The 24,179-nt window shown below is 46.0% G+C and overlaps 1 protein-coding gene across 6 annotated transcripts in view; it reads left to right on the plus strand.

The window, feature by feature from the left end:
• The first annotated feature begins 2,991 nt into the window (after window positions 1–2,991).
• CHLSN (cholesin) overlaps window positions 2,992–24,179 on the plus strand; it is a 219,615-nt gene continuing 198,427 nt past the window's right edge. For 2 of the 6 annotated variants that reach the window (XM_073555210.1, XM_073555213.1), the window contains exons 1-2: window positions 6,020–6,148; window positions 7,028–7,112. In XM_073555210.1, coding sequence (XP_073411311.1) covers window positions 7,029–7,112 — 84 coding nt within the window. In that variant the 5' untranslated portion in view covers window positions 6,020–6,148; window position 7,028. Of the gene's footprint in view, window positions 3,195–6,019; window positions 6,219–7,027; window positions 7,113–24,179 lie in introns of those variants that run through there. The other 4 variants (XM_073555212.1, XM_073555211.1, XM_073555214.1 and 1 more) reach the window with 4 other exon arrangements.

Genomic DNA, 24,179 nt, shown 5'->3' on the forward strand with positions numbered 1-24,179 from the left:
ATAAGGTGTTATCTGAGCATGCTCAGGTGCTCACCGAGTGTCTTCGGCGTGCTCAAAAAAATACGTTTGAATCCCCACAACTTAGTAAATCCCTGCATGTGTCGAACAGTCGCGAGACATGCAGCCGCGAGGACTCGAACAATATTTTTCGAGCACGCCGAAGACCCTCGGTTAGCACCCGAGCATGCTCGGATAACACCTTATCCCAGCACGTTTGCTGATCACTAGTCAAAACCAATTGTCGCCAACAAGTTTGTGCTGTAGAAAAGTTTCTTTCCTCTTATTATAAAGTAGGACGGAGAATATAGAAGATCCACAGGAAGCAAATTCCTTCAGTATACCTCCTGCCCGCAGGGACATGGCAGTGACGCCCCGGAATTCCCATTCCGGAGGCGAGATCATTTTGAGGCATTCATACTGGAATAATCCTTGTAAACCAGTTTGAGCCTATACTCCGCCAGTCTGAGGGCAGCCATTAAAATCCACGATCAACAGACAGCCGGACATTATCACATCGCCAGGTCTCCAGTTTTTAGTAACTTTCACTCATTTTTATCCTTTTTTCCATTTCCATCAGTCTCTCCCAAAAGTTCAGAAATCGGTCTATAGATGATTTCATCGATCTCCGTTTCTTCCCTAAAGTACGCCCATAACAGCACCGCCGTGAGAAAGAAGCTGATCGGCAGCACCTTCCACAGCGGCCGCTGGTAGTCACTGCCAAACGACTGCGCCACAGTCCATCGCCGGTGGCTGCCTTTACTCGTAGAAAACTTAATAGGCTTGTCATTGTCTTTCTCCTCTGTACAATCCGGACGGTTTTGTAGATGAAGCGTTCGAGTTTTATAAGTAACAAGCGACGGCTGCAGAACCCTGAAATACAGAAGAAGCAGTGTCATCCAAGGGCGTCCTAGCGAAGACGGCGCTGCACACTGAAGAGCTGGAGGGGATCGGCCATGAGATGTCGGTGACATGACGATTCACACTCAGGAAGTGTGCACAGATCACACCTCAATAGATTCACCAAGAATGCGCTGATACACTAACAAACCTCCTGAATGGGCAGAACATGATCTGGTATGTAATAGAGACCATGAGTGCTCACTGACAGCAAGCAGAGATATGAAGGATTGGATTGTCATCATACAGGGATATAGAGATCTGTCAATAAAACCAGAAAAGGCCACGTTCATCCCCAAAAAATAGTATGTTACCCTGCTGGGAGGTATAGTCCCCCATCAGGTGGAGACTCCCCAGTGGTGAAATATAATAATGGTAGTGAAAAAAGTATTGGGGGGGAAACCGGTGTAGTACACGGCAGGCGAGGGTCTAATATGCCTTCTACAGTACTAGTCTTGCACCTCAGTATCTCCATAAGAGGGCCAGCCACAGGGGCCACAACCCCTCCCATATAGAAGGCCAACCACAGGGGCCACCCCCACCCCCCTATATAGAGGGCCAACCACAGGGGCCACCCGCACCCCCCCATATAGAGGGCCAACCACAGGGGCCACCCCCACCCCCAATATAGAGGGCCAACCACAGGGGCCACCCCCAATATAGAGGGCCAGAAACGGGCCACCACCACCACCCCCCAATATAGAGGGCCAGCCACAGGGGCCACCACCCCCCAATATAGAGGGCCAGCCACAGGGGCCACCACCCCCCAATATAGAGGGCCAGCCACAGGGGCCACCACCCCCCAATATAGAGGGCCAGCCACAGGGGCCACAACCCCTCCCATATAGAGGGCCAGCCACAGGGGCCACAACCCCTCCCATATAGAGGGCCAGCCACAGGGGCCACAACCCCTCCCATATAGAGGGCCAGCCACAGGGGCCACAACCCCTCCCATATAGAGGGCCAGCCACAGGGGCCACAACCCCTCCCATATAGAGGGCCAACCACAGGGGCCACCACCACCCCTCCATATAAAGGGCCAGCCACAGGGGCCACAACCCCTCCCATATAGAGGGCCAACCACAGGGGCCACCACCACCCCTCCATATAGAGGGCCAGCCACAGGGGCCACCACCACCCCTCCATATAGAGGGCCAGCCACAGGGGCCACCACCACCCCTCCATATAGAGGGCCAGCCACAGGGGCCACCACCACCCCTCCATATAGAGGGCCAGCCACAGGGGCCACCACCACCCCTCCCATATAGAGGGCCAGCCACAGGGGCCACCACCACCCCCCCCCCCCCCCCCAATATAGAGGGCCAGCCACAGGGGCCACCACCACCCCCCCCAATATAGAGGGCCAGCCACAGGGGCCACCACCACCCCCCCCAATATAGAGGGCCAGCCACAGGGGCCACCACCACCCCCCCCAATATAGAGGGCCAGCCACAGGGGCCACCACCACCCCCCCCAATATAGAGGGCCAGCCACAGGGGCCACCACCACCCCCCCCAATATAGAGGGCCAACCACAGGGGCCACCACCACCCCCCCCAATATAGAGGGCCAGCCACAGGGGCCACCACCACCCCTCCCATATAGAGGGCCAGCCACAGGGGCCACCACCACCCCCCCCAATATAGAGGGCCAACCACAGGGGCCACCACCACCCCCCCCAATATAGAGGGCCAGCCACAGGGGCCACCACCACCCCCCCCAATATAGAGGGCCAACCACAGGGGCCACCACCACCCCTCCCATATAGAGGGCCAGCCACAGGGGCCACCACCACCCCTCCCATATAGAGGGCCAACCACAGGGGCCACCACCATCCCCCCCAATATAGCGCCAGCCGCGTAGACCCAGTGCCCCCACAGGGCTGGCAGTGACTCCTGGGGCCGCAGCACTGTCACCTCCTCAGTTACCTGCGCACAGTCCTGGGGCACAGGCTCCGGTACATGCTGCAGCTGCTGTTCCCACCCTGACGGCCAGAGAGCGCACAGCCCCGGCGGCCGCGCTACACAACACACGTGCTCTGAAGGTCGCCGGAAGCGGAAGTGACGCTAGCAGGGAACCACAAGCCACAGCACCCAGGCGCCATTTTACCTTTGGGCACAGTGATTGGCGCGAGGTGAAAGGGAGAACACGCTCACAGAGAGACGCTTAATCACCTCATAAGAATTTACATTGAATTCTTCCCGCTATCACAGCGTGACTGAGCTGCTGCGGGCGCTGACGTTACCGGGCAGCTCTGGAGCGCCGTAAGTCGCCCTCTGGCGGTGACAACGTGAAAGAGTGAGTGACGTTATTCTATTGCCTGCAGAATCTGCATTGTCCACTAGAGGGAGACATTCCATGTTTAAATATATACTGTTACTTACATTTTTAATTACTGTGTGAACTGGACCCCATTTTATTACAGACCATGTGGTAATAATCTGTGCACTGAGGATAGATAGATAGCTATACCCCAGTGCACCGAAGAATGCATGGGACGAGGTGCTGGTAGACTTATATTGAGAGCTTGTGACCATTACTGCTGACTTTCGGTCAGTCAGAGGCTTCGATGGCAAGATTGCAGCTCCAGGAAAAGTAGAAGATTGCGGATGCTAAGTATATTACTAGGGGCAAGGGGACTGCTTTGGTCCCTCTCTGCCATTTAGTGACAACAGCTCTGAAAGGGTGGAAATCATTCTTAACCGTCACTTTCTCTCTATGGCTGGGGTCACACGACCGTGTGTTCTCTTATGGCCGGGGTCACACTGGCGAGGAATACGGACGAGTGAGAGGCGTTAAAAGCACGCATTACACACGGACAAATTATTCTCTATGGGCAGCTCTCAACAGCCGTATATTTCTCATCCGTATTCTACAGTCCGTGCCACTCGCAGCATGCTGCGATTGTCAGCGTACTACGCCCGTAATACACCAATGCAAGTCTATGGGTGCGCAAAAAATACGCATTACACACGGACCACACATGTGACTTGCGAGAAATACGCACCCGGTGTCTTTTAGAAAAGCCGGCAATTCAGTGCGCTATACAGTAAACTCACACTGACAGGTTTAATAAAGAAAGAAAGAATAGATATATACACATAGAATACATATATATATATATATATATATACATACATACATGTCATTGTGACAAACATATATATCTATATATTTATATTTCACAGAGTTCTTCATAGCAGAACTAATTAAATTGCCGGCTTCTATCAAATCCTTCCCCAACCCGACATGAAATGACACATGGTTTACATTCAGTAAAGCATTTCATTTCATGTTTTTTAATATGTCCCTGACTAATAATTAGACGAGGGTTTGTGTGCAAAATTTGGGAGTTGTTGTTATTTTAAGGGGTTAATTCGTTGTTAAAAAAATGTGTGGGCTTCCCATTGCCCTATAGTGTTGGCGAGTGGGTTAATCTAACAAAGGGTTAATGTCACCATACGATTGTAAGGTGACATTAACCCTTTGTTAGATTAACCCATTCGCCACCGCTCCAGGGCAATGGGAAGCCCACACATTTTTTTAACAACGAATTAACCCCTTAAAATAACAACTACAACTCCCAAATTTTGCACACAAACCCTCGTCTAATTATTAGTCAGGGACATATTAAAAAACATGAAATGAAATGCTTTACTGAATGTAAACCATGTGTCATTTCATGTCGGGTTGGGGAAGGATTTGATAGAAGCCGGCAATTTAATTAGTTCTGCTATGAAGAACTCTGTGAAATATAAATATATATATATATATGTGCCTCAATGACTTGTGTGTGTATATATATATATATATATATATATATATATATATATATGCATTCTATGTGTCTATATCTATTATTTAGTTTCTGTTAGAAACCCTGTCATAGGGCTCCATTATATGTCCATTTTGCAAGGCGGCGAGAAAATCTCGCCATACGGATGCCATAGGATGCTTACATGCGCAAAATACGCAACCACACCTTGCTTACGGATGACATGCGGATCACTATTTAGGGGTCATTCATCCGTATTACGCCTGTAAACTACGGACCGTATTTTGCGTCGGTCAGTGTGACCCCGGTCTTTCCGAGAGAATCGGGTTGATTATGCTAAGGAGACTGATCAAATTCTGATCCGAGTGTCAGCCTAGTGTGATCCAATATGGATTTAGTGTGAAAGTAAATAGCTTTCTGACGCCGTGTGACATACGCACAGAGCGCCCCGCTGCCAGGAGGAAATTAACTTTATTCCTCCTGGCAGCCTCAGGCTTTCAGTCACCGCTCAGTGCGTAGTCGGCAGCAGCTGTATTCGCGTCTGTCGGTGCTGGGGCGTTGTTACAGCCATCACTCGCTATGCACTGAGCGGTGACTGAAGCAGCACACCCCTTTGACTGAAAGCCTGAGGAATAAAGTTAATTTCCTCCTGGCAGCGGGGCTCTTTGGCATGTTTACAATGCTATTAACCTGCAGATTATAATCCCATCACAGCAGGTTATTAGCTTTTTTTTTTTTTACATGACATGTTCCCATCCAACTTTCTGCTTTCAGAAAAAAAACCCCATCAACCAGCTTCAGTTTCTTTATAAAACAAACCTGCTGGGCATCACTCACCCTTCCCAGGTCTTCAATGCTGCTCCCGCTGTTTTTATTGTCTGCAGGGTTGTGTTGACGTCCTGTTGACAGCACTGCAGCCAATCGGTGAGCTCAGCGGCTCGTGCCATTAACTCAGGCAGAGCCCTTAAGCGCAATTATTGGCTGCAGCGTGACTTCAGCGCTGCAGACGATAACAGGCACGGTTAGTGGTGGTGCAGACGCAGCGTTGGTCCCTGGGAGGATGCGCAAAGTGCATTTTTTTTTTTTTTTTATCAATTTCACCTGGTGATGAGCGGCAAATAAAAACCTGTGTACCCCTGGGTTAAAGCTTCTAAATCTAGTATTACTGTAAAATAAAACATCTGATGCACTGATAGCAGTATCCTCCTTTTTTCTGTTTCTATACTGCATATGGTATCAGTGCAGCAGGACACTTGCTGCGGTGTCTGCAGCCATCAGAAGAAGTACCAGTAAATATTTACAGAATGCAGAGCCGTAACCTAGCAACCAGCGCCGCCGAACGTTCCAAGCCGCGCACGCGCATCTTCTCTCCAGAGATACTATCCTGGTTCTTGCGCGCCCCTAGCGGTCACTTCAGGGAATAGGCGGAGATCTGTATTGATCGCGGCGTGGAAGGAGGCGGAAGCGCGTGCTCACAGTAAGGCAGCGTGGGTGACAACATGGGGATATTCATGTGTGCGATTATTTGTCCATCCTTCCAGTGATAGGTGATTTTGTATAATGGAGCAGTAGATTCCTCGGTTGTGTATCTGTCCCTGGTCTTGGATTGTGTGATGTCCCATATATCAGCCAACTTCGGATGATCTGAGCATCTTTGCTGCTAGTAAACATAAGATTTCCAACCAGATCTCTGACCCCTGAGCTGATCATCTGCTACAATGTATCAGTGGAGGTTAACTGGGGTCAGTCGGAGTCCTGGTGGTTTCAGCCTTGATTCCTAAATATCCAGAGACATACTCGCCTTCCAGATCCAGCACGGCCCACTTTTGAGTCCCAGATTCAGTGTCGGAAGCAATAGGACTGCTGCAGCCTGTGATTGGTTGCAGCGGTGCTGTGACTTTTGAACCGCTTGTGCTCCAGCCATGTGGATGCTGGAAGGTGAATTTGCCGCCAGCTTTTGTTTTAAAACCCTCTGTGCCTAAAAAAAAAAAAAAGATATTTTAGTGTCAGTACCCCTCTAAGAACATGTGCATACGCTGCTGAACTGAGTGTGCATGTGTATAGGAGAGGTTTTGATAATCAAGCTTTAATAATTTTGTCTAAAAGCAGGAAATATATCAATCACCCGTTCACAGCTGAGTTGTTTCTGATGGTATTTGTTTACTTCTCTGCCCTGACTATGTCACATGCATCCAGGGGGGCATTGCAGCCAGTGATTGCCTGCAGCGGTCACACGGATGTACACCTTTTTATATGCACTTTGCGTCTAAAAAAAAAATCTCGTATACCTCTGTATGAAAGTAGAGCGTTTTAGCCTTCATATAAGTAAGGTCTAATTTGCACTTTTATAACGCAGAATGGCCAAAAACAAGAATAAATCGGAGAAAAAGAAGAAGCTGCCCGAGGAGGCGTCAGAAGCTCCTGTGACGAAAAAGAAGAAGGTCAGTCCTTTACTTTGTGATGGAGATTTGCAGAATCTGCAGCCAACATTTTCTACATTTTGTTTGGCATTGTGTGAAAAATATTTAAAGGATTATTATTACCACAATGGCAATACATTTGTGTTGTACAAATAAAGCGTGTTAATATAGAAAATATATATAAATATACAGAAGCGTACACAGACAGAAGATTAACCCTAGGCAAGAACAAAATATGGGCCCTCTGCAATCCTATAAGTCTCCATAATTGCACAATTCCATCTGCTTTGGAGGAAATGAGGAAGGAAACTTTAGGTCGGGGAGTTGGAGTAGCTCCAGTGGGGGCATTGTGGGATTCTGGACAGCAGAGAGGTGACCAGCCAAAAAATAGAGCAGCCGACAGCACATTCAGCAGAGAGGTGACGTCTGTGCCAGACAGGTGGATCTGAGTGTCATCAGCGTATAAGTGGCACTGGAAGCCATTTTGTCTTTATGGTTTGTCCCTGGACAAAGATATAGATGGAGAAGTACAGAGCCTTGGGGGACACCAACAGAGAGGGCAGGATAAGGTAGTAGTGTGGGAACAGGAGACGCTTTAATAATAATAGCGCTATATAAAAATAAAGATTAACATATTCCGCAGCGCTTTACATTTTGCACACATTATCATCACTGTCCCCGATGAGGCTCACAATCTAAATTCCCTATCAGTATGTTTTTGGAATGTGGGAGGAAACCCACGCAAACACGGGGAGAACATACAAACTCCTTGCAGATGTCCTTGGTGGGATGTTTGGTTAGTGAAGGATATGGAGATCATGGAGAGGGTAAGGTCTTTGAAAAGGTAGACTTTGCCCTCAAAACCCTGAAAACGTTGGATTACAACTGATTTCCATGCACCTAAGAAGCTGACGTTTAGAGACCTTCGCTTTCCTTTTGGAGTCCTTTTCTCACAAAAAAATGTCAGCTATGCAATTTAATTAATCTCCCAGGCCATTGTCCATTGGAGAAGCGACCGCTGTTTACATGTGGTTCTTTAATTTCCGCCAGTCATTTATTGCTCCATCTAAGCCTCCAATTTAAGAACTTCTCAGCATTGACTTGACTTAATATAGAAACTGGTATCGATGCATAGTTTGTCCAAGCACAATTCTTTTAAAGGGGTTTATCTGAGATTTTACATTGGTGGCCTCTGCTTTGATCAGCAGAATAAATGGGTATCAGGGCCTCCAGCAACACAACGCATCAGTGCAGAGCGCAGGTGAGGATGTGGCGTGCTCTGCTGATCAGTCTGTTCCATGTGTTCATGTGAGCGACGTACCAGGCAATAACCCTTTAAAAGTATTGTCCAGCTCTCAGTGGTGTAACATGGCATTCAAACTGAATGCATAATTAAATTGTTGCTCAAAATTTTGCATTCCCCACCATTACTACTGCTTTTTTTTTTTTTTTTTTGAGTGGTTCAGGGGCGAAGTGAGTTCCCAGCCAGCTTCTTTGAATGAGTAAAGCGAACCACAGCAGTTAAGATGACTTTGCCATGGAGGGGCGTGGCTATGTAGTGGGGGCGAAAGGACGCACTGAGAGAGCTCCTGGAATCCTGAAACTATCCGGTCAGTGGACCCTCACCACTGCGATCTCCCTGCCTGTCTCCGGACCACCCTGGATTCCGGGCACTCCTGGACCCCTGTGGGAGAGTGCTGCTGGGCTTTTGTGTGCTGGCGGCAGTAAAAGCTGGGGCGGCCGGCGGGGCCTGCACGAGGCGGCGGCCATCTTTGGAAGCACGCGCTCTGCCTGTGAGAGACACGGTTCTGGTCCCCATTGCTGCAGCGCTGACGGACGGTGAGCACATATCCTGAAAGAACTGTGGAGGACAAGCGGTGAGTGCCCTAAGATTGGGACCCGCATTCCTCCTCTTCGCTAAGTCACCTAGCCTGCCGGTGCTATTACTTTAAGGGCCTGGTCCCTTCCTGGCTGCTATCCTTGTGGGGCGCTGTGATCTCCCCCCCGGGTTGTAAGGGCCCTTGTTTGCTGCTCGGAGCCGGCCATTGTCTCCCTACATGGCCCTACAGATCTGCATCACCTTTGGGGCTCTGCTACCACAATATGATAGCCCTGCTACGCCTATAATAGAGGACTCCAGAGTGTACTGTTCTCAAAATCCGGCTCTGCCATATTGCTATTAAAATGAGCCGCTCTAAGGGATCAGGAGCAGCTGAAAGACTGAAAGAGTATGCCAGAATAGATCATTCTGATGTTTCAAGACCCCTTAAAAATAACCCCTCACAGGCTCCGCGTAAAAGCCGCTCATCTGGAGGCGAGGAGGAGAGTGAGCAAGAGGAATTAACCCTTAAACAGGCGTCTGAACAACTGATGCAGGCCATCTCCTTAACCAGGACATCTCTGACTGGGAAGATAGAGAACATGTACACTGAGGTGGGGCGTCTCCGACAAGATATGCAAGCCATGAGGGGCCGCATTACGGAGGTGGAGACATGGGTATCCCAGGTAGAAAATACCATCACACCTATGGAAGCCAAATTAACAAAAGTGGCAGGCTCTAGGAATGCATGGAGGCAAAAAGCAGATGACCTGGAGAATAGAATGCGTCAGAATAATATCCGAGTTATTGTGCTCCCGGAACGTTCGGAAGGTCAACACCCGGAGCAATTTCTGGAAGATTGGCTCAAAACTGCTCTGGGAGACGAATTCTCCCCAACATTTGCAGTGGAGTGGGCCCACAGAGTCCCCACTAGGCCTCTTCCTCCTGGAGCCCCACCTAGACCTTTTCTGGCACGTCTCAACTGCAGGGACAGGGATGTGGCTCTGCGTTTGGCACGGCAAAAAAAGCCCCATCAGGTTCAACAACGCCACGATCTCGATTTTCCCAGACTTCTCCATGGAACTTCAGAAACAACGGGCACAGTTCATGGAGGTCAAAAAGAGTCTCCGGGAGAGGAATGTTATGTACTCGATGATTTATCCGGCCTGGCTTCGAGTGGTCCATGAGGGTTCCACCTTGTTTTTTACGGATCCAGTGGAGGCGACTGAGTGGCTACGGTCCCACAAAGGGTCTGCTGCAAAGGAATCCTAGTGCATATATTGCTAGTCAGTACCTTTGCATTAATGGTCTGATTGGAGCTCTATCTGCAAGCGTCCAATTACCAACAATACCAGACACTGTGCTCAGTGATGGTATCCTCTTGTTTGCTTCATGACGGGAGTATAAGACTTTGCTCCCATATTGTTTGTTGTTTATTTACTTTGTTTTTTCTCTATAGTGGTTTTATATGTTTTTTAGGTAAGATTCGCAGCCAACGACAGTTTTCATCTTTAGGTGATGGCTCTAAATTTTGCCTGGGTAATGATATGCCCCATATTTAGCGGAGTAAAACATGAGGTCTGAGTTGATATGTATGACATGGAATGTGAGGGGTATAAAAACTCCCCAGAAAAAGATTTAGGTTTTCTCGCAGGTCAGACACTATCACCCTCACATTGTGGCCCTGGTGGAGACGCACTTGACCAGGGATACTGTTCGGTGCGTGCAGAAGCGTTGGGTACAATGGTCTGTTCACGCATTCCACACCACCTACTCGAGAGGGGTTTCACTGTTGCTGCATAGAGACGTTAGATGGGGAAACCAGGGAGACCCGAAGGGATACTGAAGGTCGCTTTGTTTTTGTGCATGCACTGATAAATGCCAGGGAATATGTAATCCTATGTGTCTATAACCCCCCTCCGGCTAGTATGTCCCTTCTTCAGAAGTCAATGAGTTTGGCCCTGGATTATCCAGATGCGGATGTTATTTGTATGGGAGATTTCAATATGGTTATGAACATCTGCCTTGATAAATTGAAATTGGATGATCGAATGACTGAGGGGGCCTCTTCGCTGTCTACAACTTTGCTGTCACTGTTTATGGGGGAGGGTGGGTTGCTGGATCTGTGGAGGATGTGTCACCCTGAGTTAAGAGAATATACCTGTCACTTGTCCACTAAACGCTCTCTGTCGCACATAGATTACATATTTGGTTCCAGCGGTCTGGCGATGTGGGTGGATAACATAGAGCATGGCAGTAGGGGGATCTCAGACCATAGGCCGGTCATCCTTAAACTTAAATATGGACAATTAAACAATGGGATAGTTTGGAAGTTGAATCCTTTCTGGTTGAAGTTAATAGTGTCCCCCGATAGAACGATCGATCAGTTGCATTGTTTCATCGCGTCTCATCCGGAACCTCATGACATTAATTTATTTTGGGATGCCCTTAAGGCATTCTTGAGGGGCTGCCTGTCCTCCACGATCTCTTATATTAAGCGGGTAACCTCAAGGGAGGATGAGGAAATCGAGCGACGATTGAAAGACTCAGAGGCTACATATATATCTAACCAAACTAGTGGCAATAGGTTTGAGTGGTTGGCTGCCCAGAGGTTATACGCCCAGCATATAGACACCAAATCTAAGCGTAAACTATTCTTCACCCGTCAATGTTATTTTGGACTGGGAAGCCAGGCAAGTGAGTTTTTGGCCTATTTGGTGCGCCAACACGATACCTCCAATACAATACTGCAGATTCGTAAGGCGGATGGTTTACTGGTGTCTTCGACCGAGGAGATACTTGGTTGTTTTTACGACTACTACAGGTCATTATATGAATCTAAAAGTGACTTTGATAATTTGGGGTGCTTGGACTATTTGTCAGATGTGACATTCCCCACATTAGATCCTGAACAGCGAGCCCTTATGGACGCTGCGTTCACCGCCGAAGAGATAGAAAATGCTATAACGGACATGGCTTCTGAGAAGGCCCCTGGGCCGGATGGGTTCCCCATTGAATTGTATAGGAAATACCGGGATATACTGATACCACTTCTGGTGAAGGTATTTCGTGGAATTTGGGAAGGGAAGTCTATGCCTGATTCTTTTTATGAGGCTAATATCATAGTGCTTAGGAAGGAAGGAAAGGACCCCCTTGTAATGTGGATCTTACCGTCCTATTTCATTTGTAGATGTGGACTATAACATTTTTACCAAGATTCTAGCTACCAGGCTGAACTCAATTATATTGAACCTTGTACATCCTGATCAAACGGGTTTCATGCCTGGTAAGAGCACTTCCATTAACATCAGACGGGTCCAGTCAATAGTCCAATATAGCTCCCTAATACCCGACAACAAATGGGCGTTGGCATCGTTAAATGCCACCAAGGCTTTTGACTCTCTTGAGTGGCCTTTCCTCTCCGCATGCTTGCAAAGATATGGCTTTGGTGACAAATTTATAAAATGGATCAAAATATTATTTATGAAACCCAAAGCCCGTATCGTAGTAAATAATTCTATATCTGAGTCTTTTCCATTACATAGGGGGAGTCGTCAAGGGTGCCCTCTTTCCCCCGCCCTCTTCGCTCTTGCAATTAAGGCACTGGCGATACATATAATGTCTTCCCCTGGCATTAAGGAAATAGATGTAGCGGGTCGGGTGGACACTATAGGTCTATATGCTGATGATATGGTGATATTCATGGATGAAGCGGAAGAAACTTTGCCGCAAGTGATCGCCCTTATAGATGGATTCAGCAAATATTCAGGCTTATATATAAATTGGGAGAAGTCGGCCTTGTTACCCCTTTCTCATGCCCCGATGCCGCAGCTAGAGGCTCTCTCCTCACTATCTATTGTATCTAATTTTAAATATCTAGGTGTCTACATATCCCATGATAGTGCGTTTGATTCACAACTCAATATCCACCCACTGCTGGAACTAGTTAAAGTTAAATTTGCATCCTGGAGCAAACTTCCGTTGTCTGTAGCCGGACGCATTAACCTGATTTAAAATGATATTACTTCCCAGCTTAGCTACTCCCTTCAGCACAGTGCTGTGATGGTGCCCAAATCCTTCTTTGTGAATCTCAACTCCCAGATCACGTCTCTTATATGGGGGAAAACTAGGCCCAAACTTAAATTGGCCACCTTACAAAGACCTAAAAAGGGAGGTGGAGCGGCGCTACCGGATGCTGGGTAGCTACATTCCCAACTCTGAAAGTCACCTGCTTCACGCTGCACACACTGATTGCCCATTGGGTTTCCTTGAGTTAGAGAGGACTAATACGCCTCGTCTGCTGCCCTTGCTCTGATTGGCACGATTAGCATGGTGGCAAATTAAGAAAGTGACTGGGTTTAAAGATTTTATAGCTGAAATGCCCCTGTGGGATAATGATTATTTTCCGGAACTGCTAAACCACCCGTCCACCGATTTTTGGATTCAGCATGACGTCTCTTCGATGGGAGACTTATATGATCATGGGATCTTAAAGTCTTTTGAACAATTACAGGTTACGCATGATATCCCAAGATCCCAATTTTTCCGCTATTTACAACTGAGATCAGCTCTTCAGTCGCATGTGAGATGTAGGGGTTTGGCCGTACTATTTCATCTCTACCTCTGATAGGAATCCTTAAATGGCAGGGCCCTCAGGGTCTCATCTCCTCTTTATACACATACATGCTGTCAGTGGGAGCAGAATCTGCCATAAGTTCTATTAAGAGAAAGTGGGAACGACTCATCCCTAATACACAAGAAGAGGAGTGGGAGGGGATTCTGGAATCTCCGACTGGAGTATCACCATCTATTAACAATAGAATGATACAATTATACATACAGTCATATGTTAAAGTTTGGGCACCCCTATTAATGTTAACCTTTTTTCTTTATAACAGTTTTGGTTTTTGCAACAGCTATTTCAGTTTCATATATCTAATAACTGATGGACTCAGTTATATTTCTGGATTCAAATGAGTGTTATTGTACTAACAGAAAATGTGCAATCTGCATTTAAACAAAATTTGACCGGTGCAAAAGTATGGGCACCCTTCTCATTTTCTTGATTTGAACACTCCTAACTACTTTTTACTGACTTCCTGAAGCACTAAATTGGATTTGTAACCTCATTGAGCTTTGAACTTCATAGCCAGGTGTATCAAATCATGAGAAAAGGTATTTAAAGTGGCCACTTGCAAGTAGTTCTCCTATTTGATTCTCCTATGAAGAGTGGCATCATGGGCTCCTCAAAACAACTCTCAAATGATCTGAAAACAAAGATTATTCAACATAGCTTTTCAGGGGAAGGATACAAAAAGTTGTCTCAGAGATTTAACCTGTCAGTTTCCACTGTGAGGAACTTAGTAAGGACATGGAAGAACACAGGTACAGTTCTTGTTAAGCCCAGAAGTGGCAGGCCAAGAAAAATATCAGAAAGGCAGAGAAAAAGAATGGTGAGAACAGTCAAGGACAATCCACAGACCACCTCCAAAGACCTGCAGCATCATCTTGCTGCAGATGGTGTCACTGTGCATCGGTCAACAATACAGCGCACTTTGCACAAGGAGAAGCTGTATGGGAGAGTGATGCGAAAGAAGCCGTTTCTGCAAGCACGCCACAAACAGAGTCGCCTGAGGTCTGCAAAAGCACATTTGGACAAGCCAGTTACATTTTGGAAGAAGGTCCTGTGGACTGATGAAACAAAGATAGAGTTGTTTGGTCATACAAAAAGGCGTTATGCATGGAGGCTAAAAAACACAGCATTCCAAGAAAAACACTTGCTACCCACAGTAAAATTTGGTGGAGGTTCCATCATGCTTTGGGGCTGTGTGGCCAATGCCGGCACCGGGAATCTTGTTAAAGTTGAGGGTCGCATGGATTCAACTCAGCATCAGCAGATTCTTGACAATAATGTGCAAGAATCAGTGACGAAGTTGAAGTTACGCAGGGGATGGATATTTCAGCAAGACAATGATCCAAAACACCGCTCCAAATCTACTCAGGCATTCATGCAGAGGAACAATTACAATGTTCTGGAATGGCCATCCCAGTCCCCAGACCTGAATATCTTTGAACATCTGTGGGATGATTTGAAGCGGGCTGTCCATGCTCGGCGACCATCAAACTTAACTGAACTGGAATTGTTTTGTAAACAGGAATGGTCGCAAATACCTTCATCCAGGATCCAGGAACTCATTAATAGCTACAGGAAGCGACTAGAGGCTGTTATTTTTGCAAAAGGAGGATCTACGAAATATTAATGTCACTTTTATGTTGAGGTGCCTATACTTTTGCACCGGTCAAATTTTGTTTAAATGCAAATTGCACATTTTCTGTTAGTACAATAAACCTCATTTGAATCCAGAAATATAACTGGGTCCATCAGTTATTATATGAAACTGAAATAGCTGTTGCAAAAACCAAAATTGTTATAAAGAAAAAAGGTTAACATTAATAGGGGTGCCCAAACTTTTACGTATGACTGTGTAATTAATCGTACTTGACTCCGACACGACTTTTTAGGATTGGTCGATTCCAATCGTCAGAATGTTTGCGGTGCCACTCTCGAGACGCAGATTTTATTCATATGGTGTGGCAGTGTCCCACTCTCCTACATTACTGGAAAGAGGTGACATCATTACTGTCATCCCTAGTACAAGCCCCGGTCCCTCTAGAGACACTGGTCTGCTTGTTTGGGGTATGGGATGAGGAGATCTGGGATCGATATAATGGGGTCTTCCTGCGTGAGACATAATTTATGGCACGGAAGGTACTGACCCTATGGTGGATGGGAACTTCATGCCCCTCCCTTAGAATTTGGATTGACTTGGTGAATTCGATTGTTCCATACGAGCCCACCTTATACCAAAATAGAGGATGCCCGGGTAAGTTTGAAAAGATTTGGGGGAGGTGGAATTCCTCTCATTTCACCCTGCAAGGTTGAGACATCACATACGAGATAATATGCTGTAGGATACTAGGCTGCGAAATAGTAGATATCAGTTGATGTAGTGGGAGTTGTCGGTTAGTTTAGGAATTTCTGATTAGATTTCATTATCCGAATAATATGTTCCAGGCTTGTGAGATTTGATCGATATACATGTTTTATAATGTATAGCCAACTGTCCTTTGCGCATGCTTGGAAGGTTATGTACATGATGCCTTGTATTTTAAAAAAAACAAAAGTGCAATTTTTCGGCTCTATATTTTATAATGGATGAAAACATGTATGCTCTGTAAAAAATGCTTCTTATCATAGGCCAATTGTATGTTGTACATCTTTTATGTCCTGAAGTTCAATAAACAAATTTAAAAAAAAAACAGATGACTTTGCCATGGTGTTGTCTCTGCATCTGGCTGCAGAAGGTCTCTGCGTTTGGCATTACAGATTCCTTCTTAATCCTTCTGACTCTTGGACCCAGAGGCAACCTCCCTCCGGCTCTAATTGACACACGTGGACCTGGGTGTTAATAGACTCCCAGCCTGCTTCAGGGAGTCGCCAGTGATAGTCACTATTTCCCTTGTGGAGGCTTGAAGCTGTAGCTGTCGGCTTACTTACTCTCTGTTGCTTTGGGAGGACTTTTGATGTTATCTCTCTGAAGTCTGCTCAAGCTAAGGTCCTCTCTCCTTGGTTGTCTCCCTTGTTGTCTTTAGTTTAAAGTGGGGACTGACCAGTGCTCATCCACCCCCCTCCCAATCCAGGGCCCAGCTCCCGTGATATACAAGGCTTAGGTTTCCTGCTCGGCAATTGGTGAGGAACCAACTTAGGGACGGCAGGGTAGGCAGGGTGTTAGAAGATCTGCCTAGGGTCTCCACTCCCCCATTCCCTAGTGTTTGAGCTTCCTACCCCTCATCCCTTTGTGTTGCACTTAGTCTTTCCCACACTGTGCATGACAGTTGTGCTGTGCTAAGCATAGACAGTGACCAACGTGACAAATCTCTCTTTATGATGAAAAGAGCCTGATCATCATGGTTGCTGCCTATGCAAAGCGCAGACTAACTTTCGAGTGCTGCATTATGCATAGGCAGTTACTGACATTACAAAGGCTCCCCGCCTCCATTATTATAAGATGGAGACCAGCTGAGGAGACAATGCCCAAATTTAAAAAAAAAAGTGTCCACTGTAAAAAACAAAAACAAAAAAACAACCCACAAATGATGCATAGATCGATCATGCTCCATTAATCCTCTATGGGACTGATGGAGATAGCATAGCGTTCAGCTGGTCTTCGGCAATCCTATTAAGGAACAATAGGGCGGAGTTGAGCATGATCGACCACTGCTTGTTGGGGCCGATGGGGGCCCCTATGTAATTTCTGTGGACATAGGATAAATTTCAATCTTGTTACAACCCCTTTAAGGAAAATGTATTGATCCCAAAGAACAAGATTATAATGGACACAAGTTTACAGATAAAAATACACCATGTCGGAACGGTATTCAACAGAACATTTACATAGGCACCAATATAAATGCTTGCCATATACATACAGTATATAAAAGCATAAATGTAGAACTCGGGGAAAAAAAAAACAAGCCAATACAGCAGGAGCAATACACTAAAACAGATAAATACAGAATATAAATACCAAGGGCTGTTTTGGTCAGTTGCAAACTCATAGATAAATTAAATGACACATGCATTTTTTTTAAAGAGGACATTAAATCCTCAAGATATTTTGATACATAAAAAAATCTCGTTGAGCTCCCTGCTGAATCTATCACTTTTTTTGTTTTGCTCTGTGTCATTCAAGTGCTGAGATATTCACATTTGTTTCTTCTGGTGCGCACTATGTGAAATCTCTGCTTATAGTTCAGCAGGGCGTTTCTTCAGAGTCTTCTCTGGGGGGAGCGCGTTCCTTGTCACCCATCTGAGATGCTGCCAATCACAATTTGGCAGTGTCTAATACTGCTAGACTAGCTGCTGAGCTGTGACTGGCAGTGTCTAGGAGGGAGAGATGGAAGCACACACTGGCATAGAAGACTGAAGGAACGCCTGTTTGGTCAGCAAGCTGAGATTTCACATGCTGCACCCCAGAAGAAACAAATGTCAATATCTCTGCAAAGGAACGACGCAGCGCAAAACGGAAAAAAGCGGATAAATCAGGGGAGCTCAGGAATTATTACAAGGTATTTAACTCAGTTTGTTTGAGAAAGTAATAGCTCCTCTTTAAGTCAATTAAAGGGATGGGTACGAGAGAGGATAAAAAACAGTCTTTCCTTTATACATTTTCATGATTTTGGATCAATTCCTAAATTTAGTAAACAGAAAGCTGCATCAAAATCTGCATGTGTGATTCCAGCTTATTACAAATGCATAATGAATTTCTGTTTATGCACTTTCCTACAGGTTGTCCTACACAAAGCTGCCTGAGGAGGGAGCACTCTCCACAGACTAGGTGTTATACTTTTTATAATGAGCTGCTCCTGACCTTTAATTCCCGTTAAGAACATTCAATTAGCTGAAATTATTGAAATGTCCTTTTTAATGACGCTGCTGTTTACTCGCTTTGACAAATCTGATTTTAATGTCTGTTGTCTGGGAGACCTTTATGGCATGTTTCTGCAGGGATAATTATAGGCGCTTTGGATGTCATCACTTAGGATTTACTAATACTTTTGGATCCGCGGTATGTCCTAAAAATCCATAGAGACGGTGTACTAGGCCTGGGGTCACATGGACTGTGCAGTGCTGACTATGATCCTATACTATCATAATGTCCTCCATCCTGGCCCCCATTCTGTAATAATTTCCCCATCCTGGCCCCTTTCTTTTATAATGTCCCCATTCATGGACCCTATACTGTAATAATGTTCTCCATCCTGGCCCCCATTCTGTAATAATTTCCCCATCCTGACCCCGTTCTGTTATAATGTCCCCATTCATGGACCCTATACTGTAATAATGTTCTCCATCCTGGCTCCTGTCCTGTATTAATTTCCCCATCCTGACCCCGTTCTTTTATAATGCCCCCTTTCCTGGAACCTATACTGTAATAATGTCCTCCATCCTGGCCCCCATCCTGGCCGTTTTCTTTTATAATGTCCCCCTTCCTGAATCCTATACTGTAATAATGTCCTCCATCCTGGCCCTCAGTCAAGGACACACATCCAGGTGAAATTTGCATAGGCGTGCCCCCCTCCCACACAGGCCCGGTCACGGTCCCATCCTCGATGGTTCCGCCTTTGCCCAACACCCATAGTCTTCAACGGAAGGGGCCATATGCATTCATGGCCTTCTCTCTGGAGTGCTGAATGCAAGAGAGGAGGACCTCTATTCTTGCAAGGAATGTGGCCACCACTTTCATTTTTTTGGTTGTCTATGGTACTGAGGCCCCTGGACCAGAAGAGGATGTGCACCCCTTCTCTAGTCAGAAGTCGGACCCCCCCAGTCAATGTGCCATGACTTGGTAATGTTAGTTTTTGGAATACCTGTTCCAATTATGTGCTTTTTTTTTTGCATTACCCATACCTTGTGCTTGGCTGCGGGGGGGGGAGGGGGGCACCATCACCTCCGCCGGTGGTGTAGAAAAGATGGCAGCTGACTGCGGCACACGTGAGCTACTATATTACTGCCTTTGCTTACAGACATAGGCAACCGGCTCAGATGATTTCCCAGGACAAAGTATTTGCAGCTGAGAAAATAGCTCCAACTTTGAAGACAGTTTTCCCAGACATTCCACCCCCGACTGTTCTTGAACTAAACAAGTTAGGGGTACGTCGTACTCCATTTGCAAAGTTTTGCTGTACTTTGTCGCAGCTCAGCGCCGTCTTCATCTCTGCGCTGTAATTGTCACCTCCCATCACGGATTGAATCTGTAAATGCATCATATCCTGTACAATGTATACCACAAGGCACAGTACTACACTTTAAAGCCGCGTTTACGTGTCCAGTAATCAACCGTTAGAAGGGATCCAGCAGAAATCCGTAGCTGAAAAAGTCCTGCAGACATAACGTCTTTATCCGTTTTTAAGTAACTGATTTCAGATGGATCCAGACAACGAAATTGTCTGCATAAATTATTTTGGCTTCGGATTTCTGTTGGAACCGTTCTAACCAGGGCTGTGGAGTCGGTAAGCCAAACCTGCGACTCCAACTCCTCAATTTCCCTTACACCGACTCCACGACTCCGACTCCCACATATATTGCTTATATTTAAGTGAAAAATGTATTGTAGTACAATGTGAACATCAGACATTTAATCATTTTTATGATACAATAATCAAGATATTTAGATAGAACATACTTACTTTGTAACATTATCTGTAAAGGAGGAGCTTCACTGGCGCTGGAGTGCAGCACTGACTTATCTTAGCTAAGACAAAGCCTAGATCCGCAGGCTACATTCACACCATGGGCATAGCCAGGATCAAACCTGGGGGGGGGGAAGAACCTTATACTGCACACCTCAGCTGCTGCAGAACCTCATACTGCACACCCCTACACTTGAAAATAAAGCCTGCACCTTAAGAAGATGTGTTGATGACTGCAGTCTATTTATTCCAACTTTCAATTGATGTTGATGTGTTACTGAAGATGAGCAATGCCTGTCCTGGGCGTCCTTTTGGGCAGCTATGAGGTGTACCTGACTGGTGCTAAAAAAAAGGAGTGTTAGTCTGTGTGCTATCCGGCTTTCATTCTTTTTGGTACAGATAAGATATGGATAGACAGATATGGATAAATGGATAGATAGAGCAGATTTCTAATCTGCTTTTGCTATTGAAAACATTATCTATGAGCTCAAAAACCTTTCAGGTGATGCGGTTTTTTAAAAAGCTGATCTGCTTTTGCAGCCGAAAAACGTATCCTCAAAAAACGCAGCAAAAACGCTGTGTGTGAATGTAGCCTTCATACATACACATATATGTCAGAACCAGAGCGCTGAGTGGATTTGCCCTGACTTTCATACCAATGATCCCTTTAAGAGGGAAGATGTGCCTACGGGATGGAGGATGTGTGATGGGTATATGGGAACGGAAGGGGGATTCATCTCTGTCATGTGCTCTCTGCTCTTTTCAGGGGGGCAGACAATGGCTTGGGAGCTTTATGTTCCCGGGGATGCTAGATTTCTCCCACTATGTCAGTGTCTGCTGAGGTGTTGTCTAGTGGGAAAACTTGCTCATAGCAACCAATCACAGCTCACCTTCTTTTAACCAGCTCTGGTGAAATGAGAGATGCTTTGTGATTGGTTGGTGATACACACATACATACATTCAGTTTTATATATACAGATTTCATAACTTTCCCAAATTCCTATGAAAAAATATTCAGCACATTCTGCATTGAACTACTGTACAAAATTTATTATATATTTTAGGAGTCGGTCCATTTTATACTGACTCCACAGCCCTGGTTCTAACGGATGATAACTGGACATGTGAACATAGCCTAATGGCATTTTCACACATATGCAGATATTCAACCATAGAATAGCTTTTAGAAAATCCACTGTTTATTACGGTACTAGCAAAGTGTGTTACACCCCTGTCCCAGGTCCGGGCTCTGCTCCCTTCACCCTGGTCCACTAAACTCTCTTGTGCTCTAAGTCAGGCTTTGCAAGTAGCCCAGCATGCTCCTATGTGATCATCTACCCAGGCCCATATAAGACCTACCAAGACACATACCAATGTCTTGTTATTAACACTCTTAGTTTGTCTGTGCACCACAACCTGGTTAGTCTACGGTCTCCGGGACCCCTGCTCCCCGTCTGCTCCCTCATTTTTTGGGGGCTGAAAGTCCCCCTCTCGGCTTATACGCGAGTCATATGTCAGGTAGGTGGGGGAGGGGGAGCGCGGGTGTCACATCATACTGACCCCCCCGACACGTCTCTGCAGCCTTTCCTTCCTACAGCGGTCACATGGTACCGCTCATTAGTCATGAATATGCGCATATTTATTACTTTAATGAGCGGTATGTGACCGCTGAAGGAAGGGAGGCGGTGGGACAAGCAGGGGGGCTGCAGAGACGCGCCAGGGGAAGGTAAGTATATGCTATATTCACCTGTCCCAGTTCCAACGCTGCTCGCCGCTGTCTGCCCGCTGGGTCCCTCTATCAGTGAGGTTCAGACAGCAGAGGGCGCGATGACATAATTAGTGTGCGCCCTCTGCCTGAACAGTCAGTGACAGAGGGACCCAGCGGGAAGACAGCGGCGAGCAGCATTGGAACTGGGATAGGTGAATATCTCAGGTGCCGGGTCCTGAGCCAGCGGCAACACCTGTCCCCCATAGCGCGCCGGTGTCCGCCTGCTCAGCACACCGGCACCTGGCCCCCAGCGACGAGAGGTGAGTATGTCCTTTTTTTTTTTTTTTTTTTTTTTTTCCTGCAGTAGCGGCAACAGCAATATATAGGGGCAGCATATGGGGGCATATTCAATGGAGCATCTTATAGGGGCATATTCAATGGGGCAGCATATGGGAGCATATTCAATGGAGCATCTTATGGGGGCATATTCAGTGGAGCATCTTATGGGGGCAGCATATGGGGCATAATCTATGGAGCAGCATGTGGGGGCATATTCAGTGGGGCATATTCAATGGAGCATCTTATGGGGGTAGCATATGGGGGCATATTCAATGGAGCATCATGTGGGGCATAATCTATGGAAGCATCTTATGGGGCCTATTCTATGGAACATTTTATGGGGCAGCATATGGGGCATAATCTATGGAACATCTTATGGGGGCATTACCTTTATGGAGCAGCATATGGGGCATATTATTCTATGGAGCATCTTATTAACCTTTGTGCAGCATTATATGGGGTTTATTTTGTATGGAACATCTTATGGGCCCATCATGAACTGTATGGAGCATTATATGAGGCTCCTGATTCAATATGGATATTCAAAAACATTTAACCTACTGATGTCTCAATTAATTTTACTTGTATTGGTATCTATTTTTATTTTTGAAATTTACCAGTAGCTGCTGCATTTTCCACCCTAGGCTTATACACAAGTCAATGTTTTCCCAGTTTTTTGTGGCAAAATTAAGGGGGTCGGCTTATACACGAGTATATACGGTACATGTGGTCAGGTGACTGCCTGCTCACATGGAGAATACAGGGGAATCTTGACAGTGTGCACAATGTCAATTTGGCAATCTGGAGTCACATAGATTGACAGCAGACTTTTCTTCTGAGACTGTGCAACCCCTTTAAAAATCTGTAGACGCAGGAATAGCTTTTCTTCTCCACGGTGCCCATAGTCCGTTTAATGGGCAGAGCACTTTCTTGCTTCTCATGTCTGTACCTGTAGATTTATAAGTGCACCGAGGGTCAGCCGACTCCAGCTAGGGATCTAATATCCCAGAGGTGGAATATTTCATAAGTATCCACTATTGGGATGCCCCTTTAAGCAGAACCATTGCAAAGTTTTTCTACATTTTTATGAAAGTTTTAAAAGTAGAGTTTTCCTTTAAGACATCATTACAGAAAGCCTTTAATTACAATGTTGCTGAAGGCTTCTCATTAGATACCCAATGACTTAAAATGGATGTAACTTCTGATGAGTTCTGTCTCCATAATCTGTTACCACAGATCCAGTGATCGCCCACCGCTCTGACATTGTGTTTTGGACGCTGATGTCTCACTCATTACACATCACTTCTCCGGCACAAGAATTAATTTATTTTTTCCTTTCTTTTAAAATAGCGATGACCTAAGCGAATGCCCAGAGACTCAACATTTCTGCACAGAAGCCATTGGAGAGCTGCTGCAGGGAGGTACAGCAAGAGGGGCACTGTAAGTGCAGCACGTGGGAGAGTCCTGGCATGTCTTAGTATTTCTCTTCATTATTTCCATAGTCTCCCGCTCCACAGTCCTGGCCTTTTTGTAAATACGTGAATCTCTGAGCATTGGCTTTGGTATAGTGGAATGGTGTAACAGCACGAATATCGCTTCTAGGAAAACGTTCTGGTCCGTATGGGTTTTGATGGTTAGAGCTGATACTAGTGCTGGACATTACATGGATGTTGGTAAGATGCATTTTTCATGCATACCATTTTTCTGGATCAACTGCCATTTTGTGTCCCAAATAACGGTCTTGGATATAACCTACATTGATGACTATGCAGTGTCTAAAGTGTACCTGCTAACAAAAAACATGGATAAAACAAGTCTATGTCCTGTACAAAGAAATTTACAGGTATCTTTATTTCATTGATGTGAATTGTGCAGCAGGATGCCTAGGTGACCAGATGCACATTTTTAACTCCACCTCGTCATGGAGAACATGGGACACAAGTCTCCCATTTTGGTGACTGGTGGGGTT

This window comes from Dendrobates tinctorius, unplaced genomic scaffold, assembly GCF_039654945.1.
Source record: "Dendrobates tinctorius isolate UK_male_01 unplaced genomic scaffold, ASM3965494v1 ptg000222l, whole genome shotgun sequence".
Lineage (NCBI taxonomy): Eukaryota > Metazoa > Chordata > Amphibia > Anura > Dendrobatidae > Dendrobates > Dendrobates tinctorius.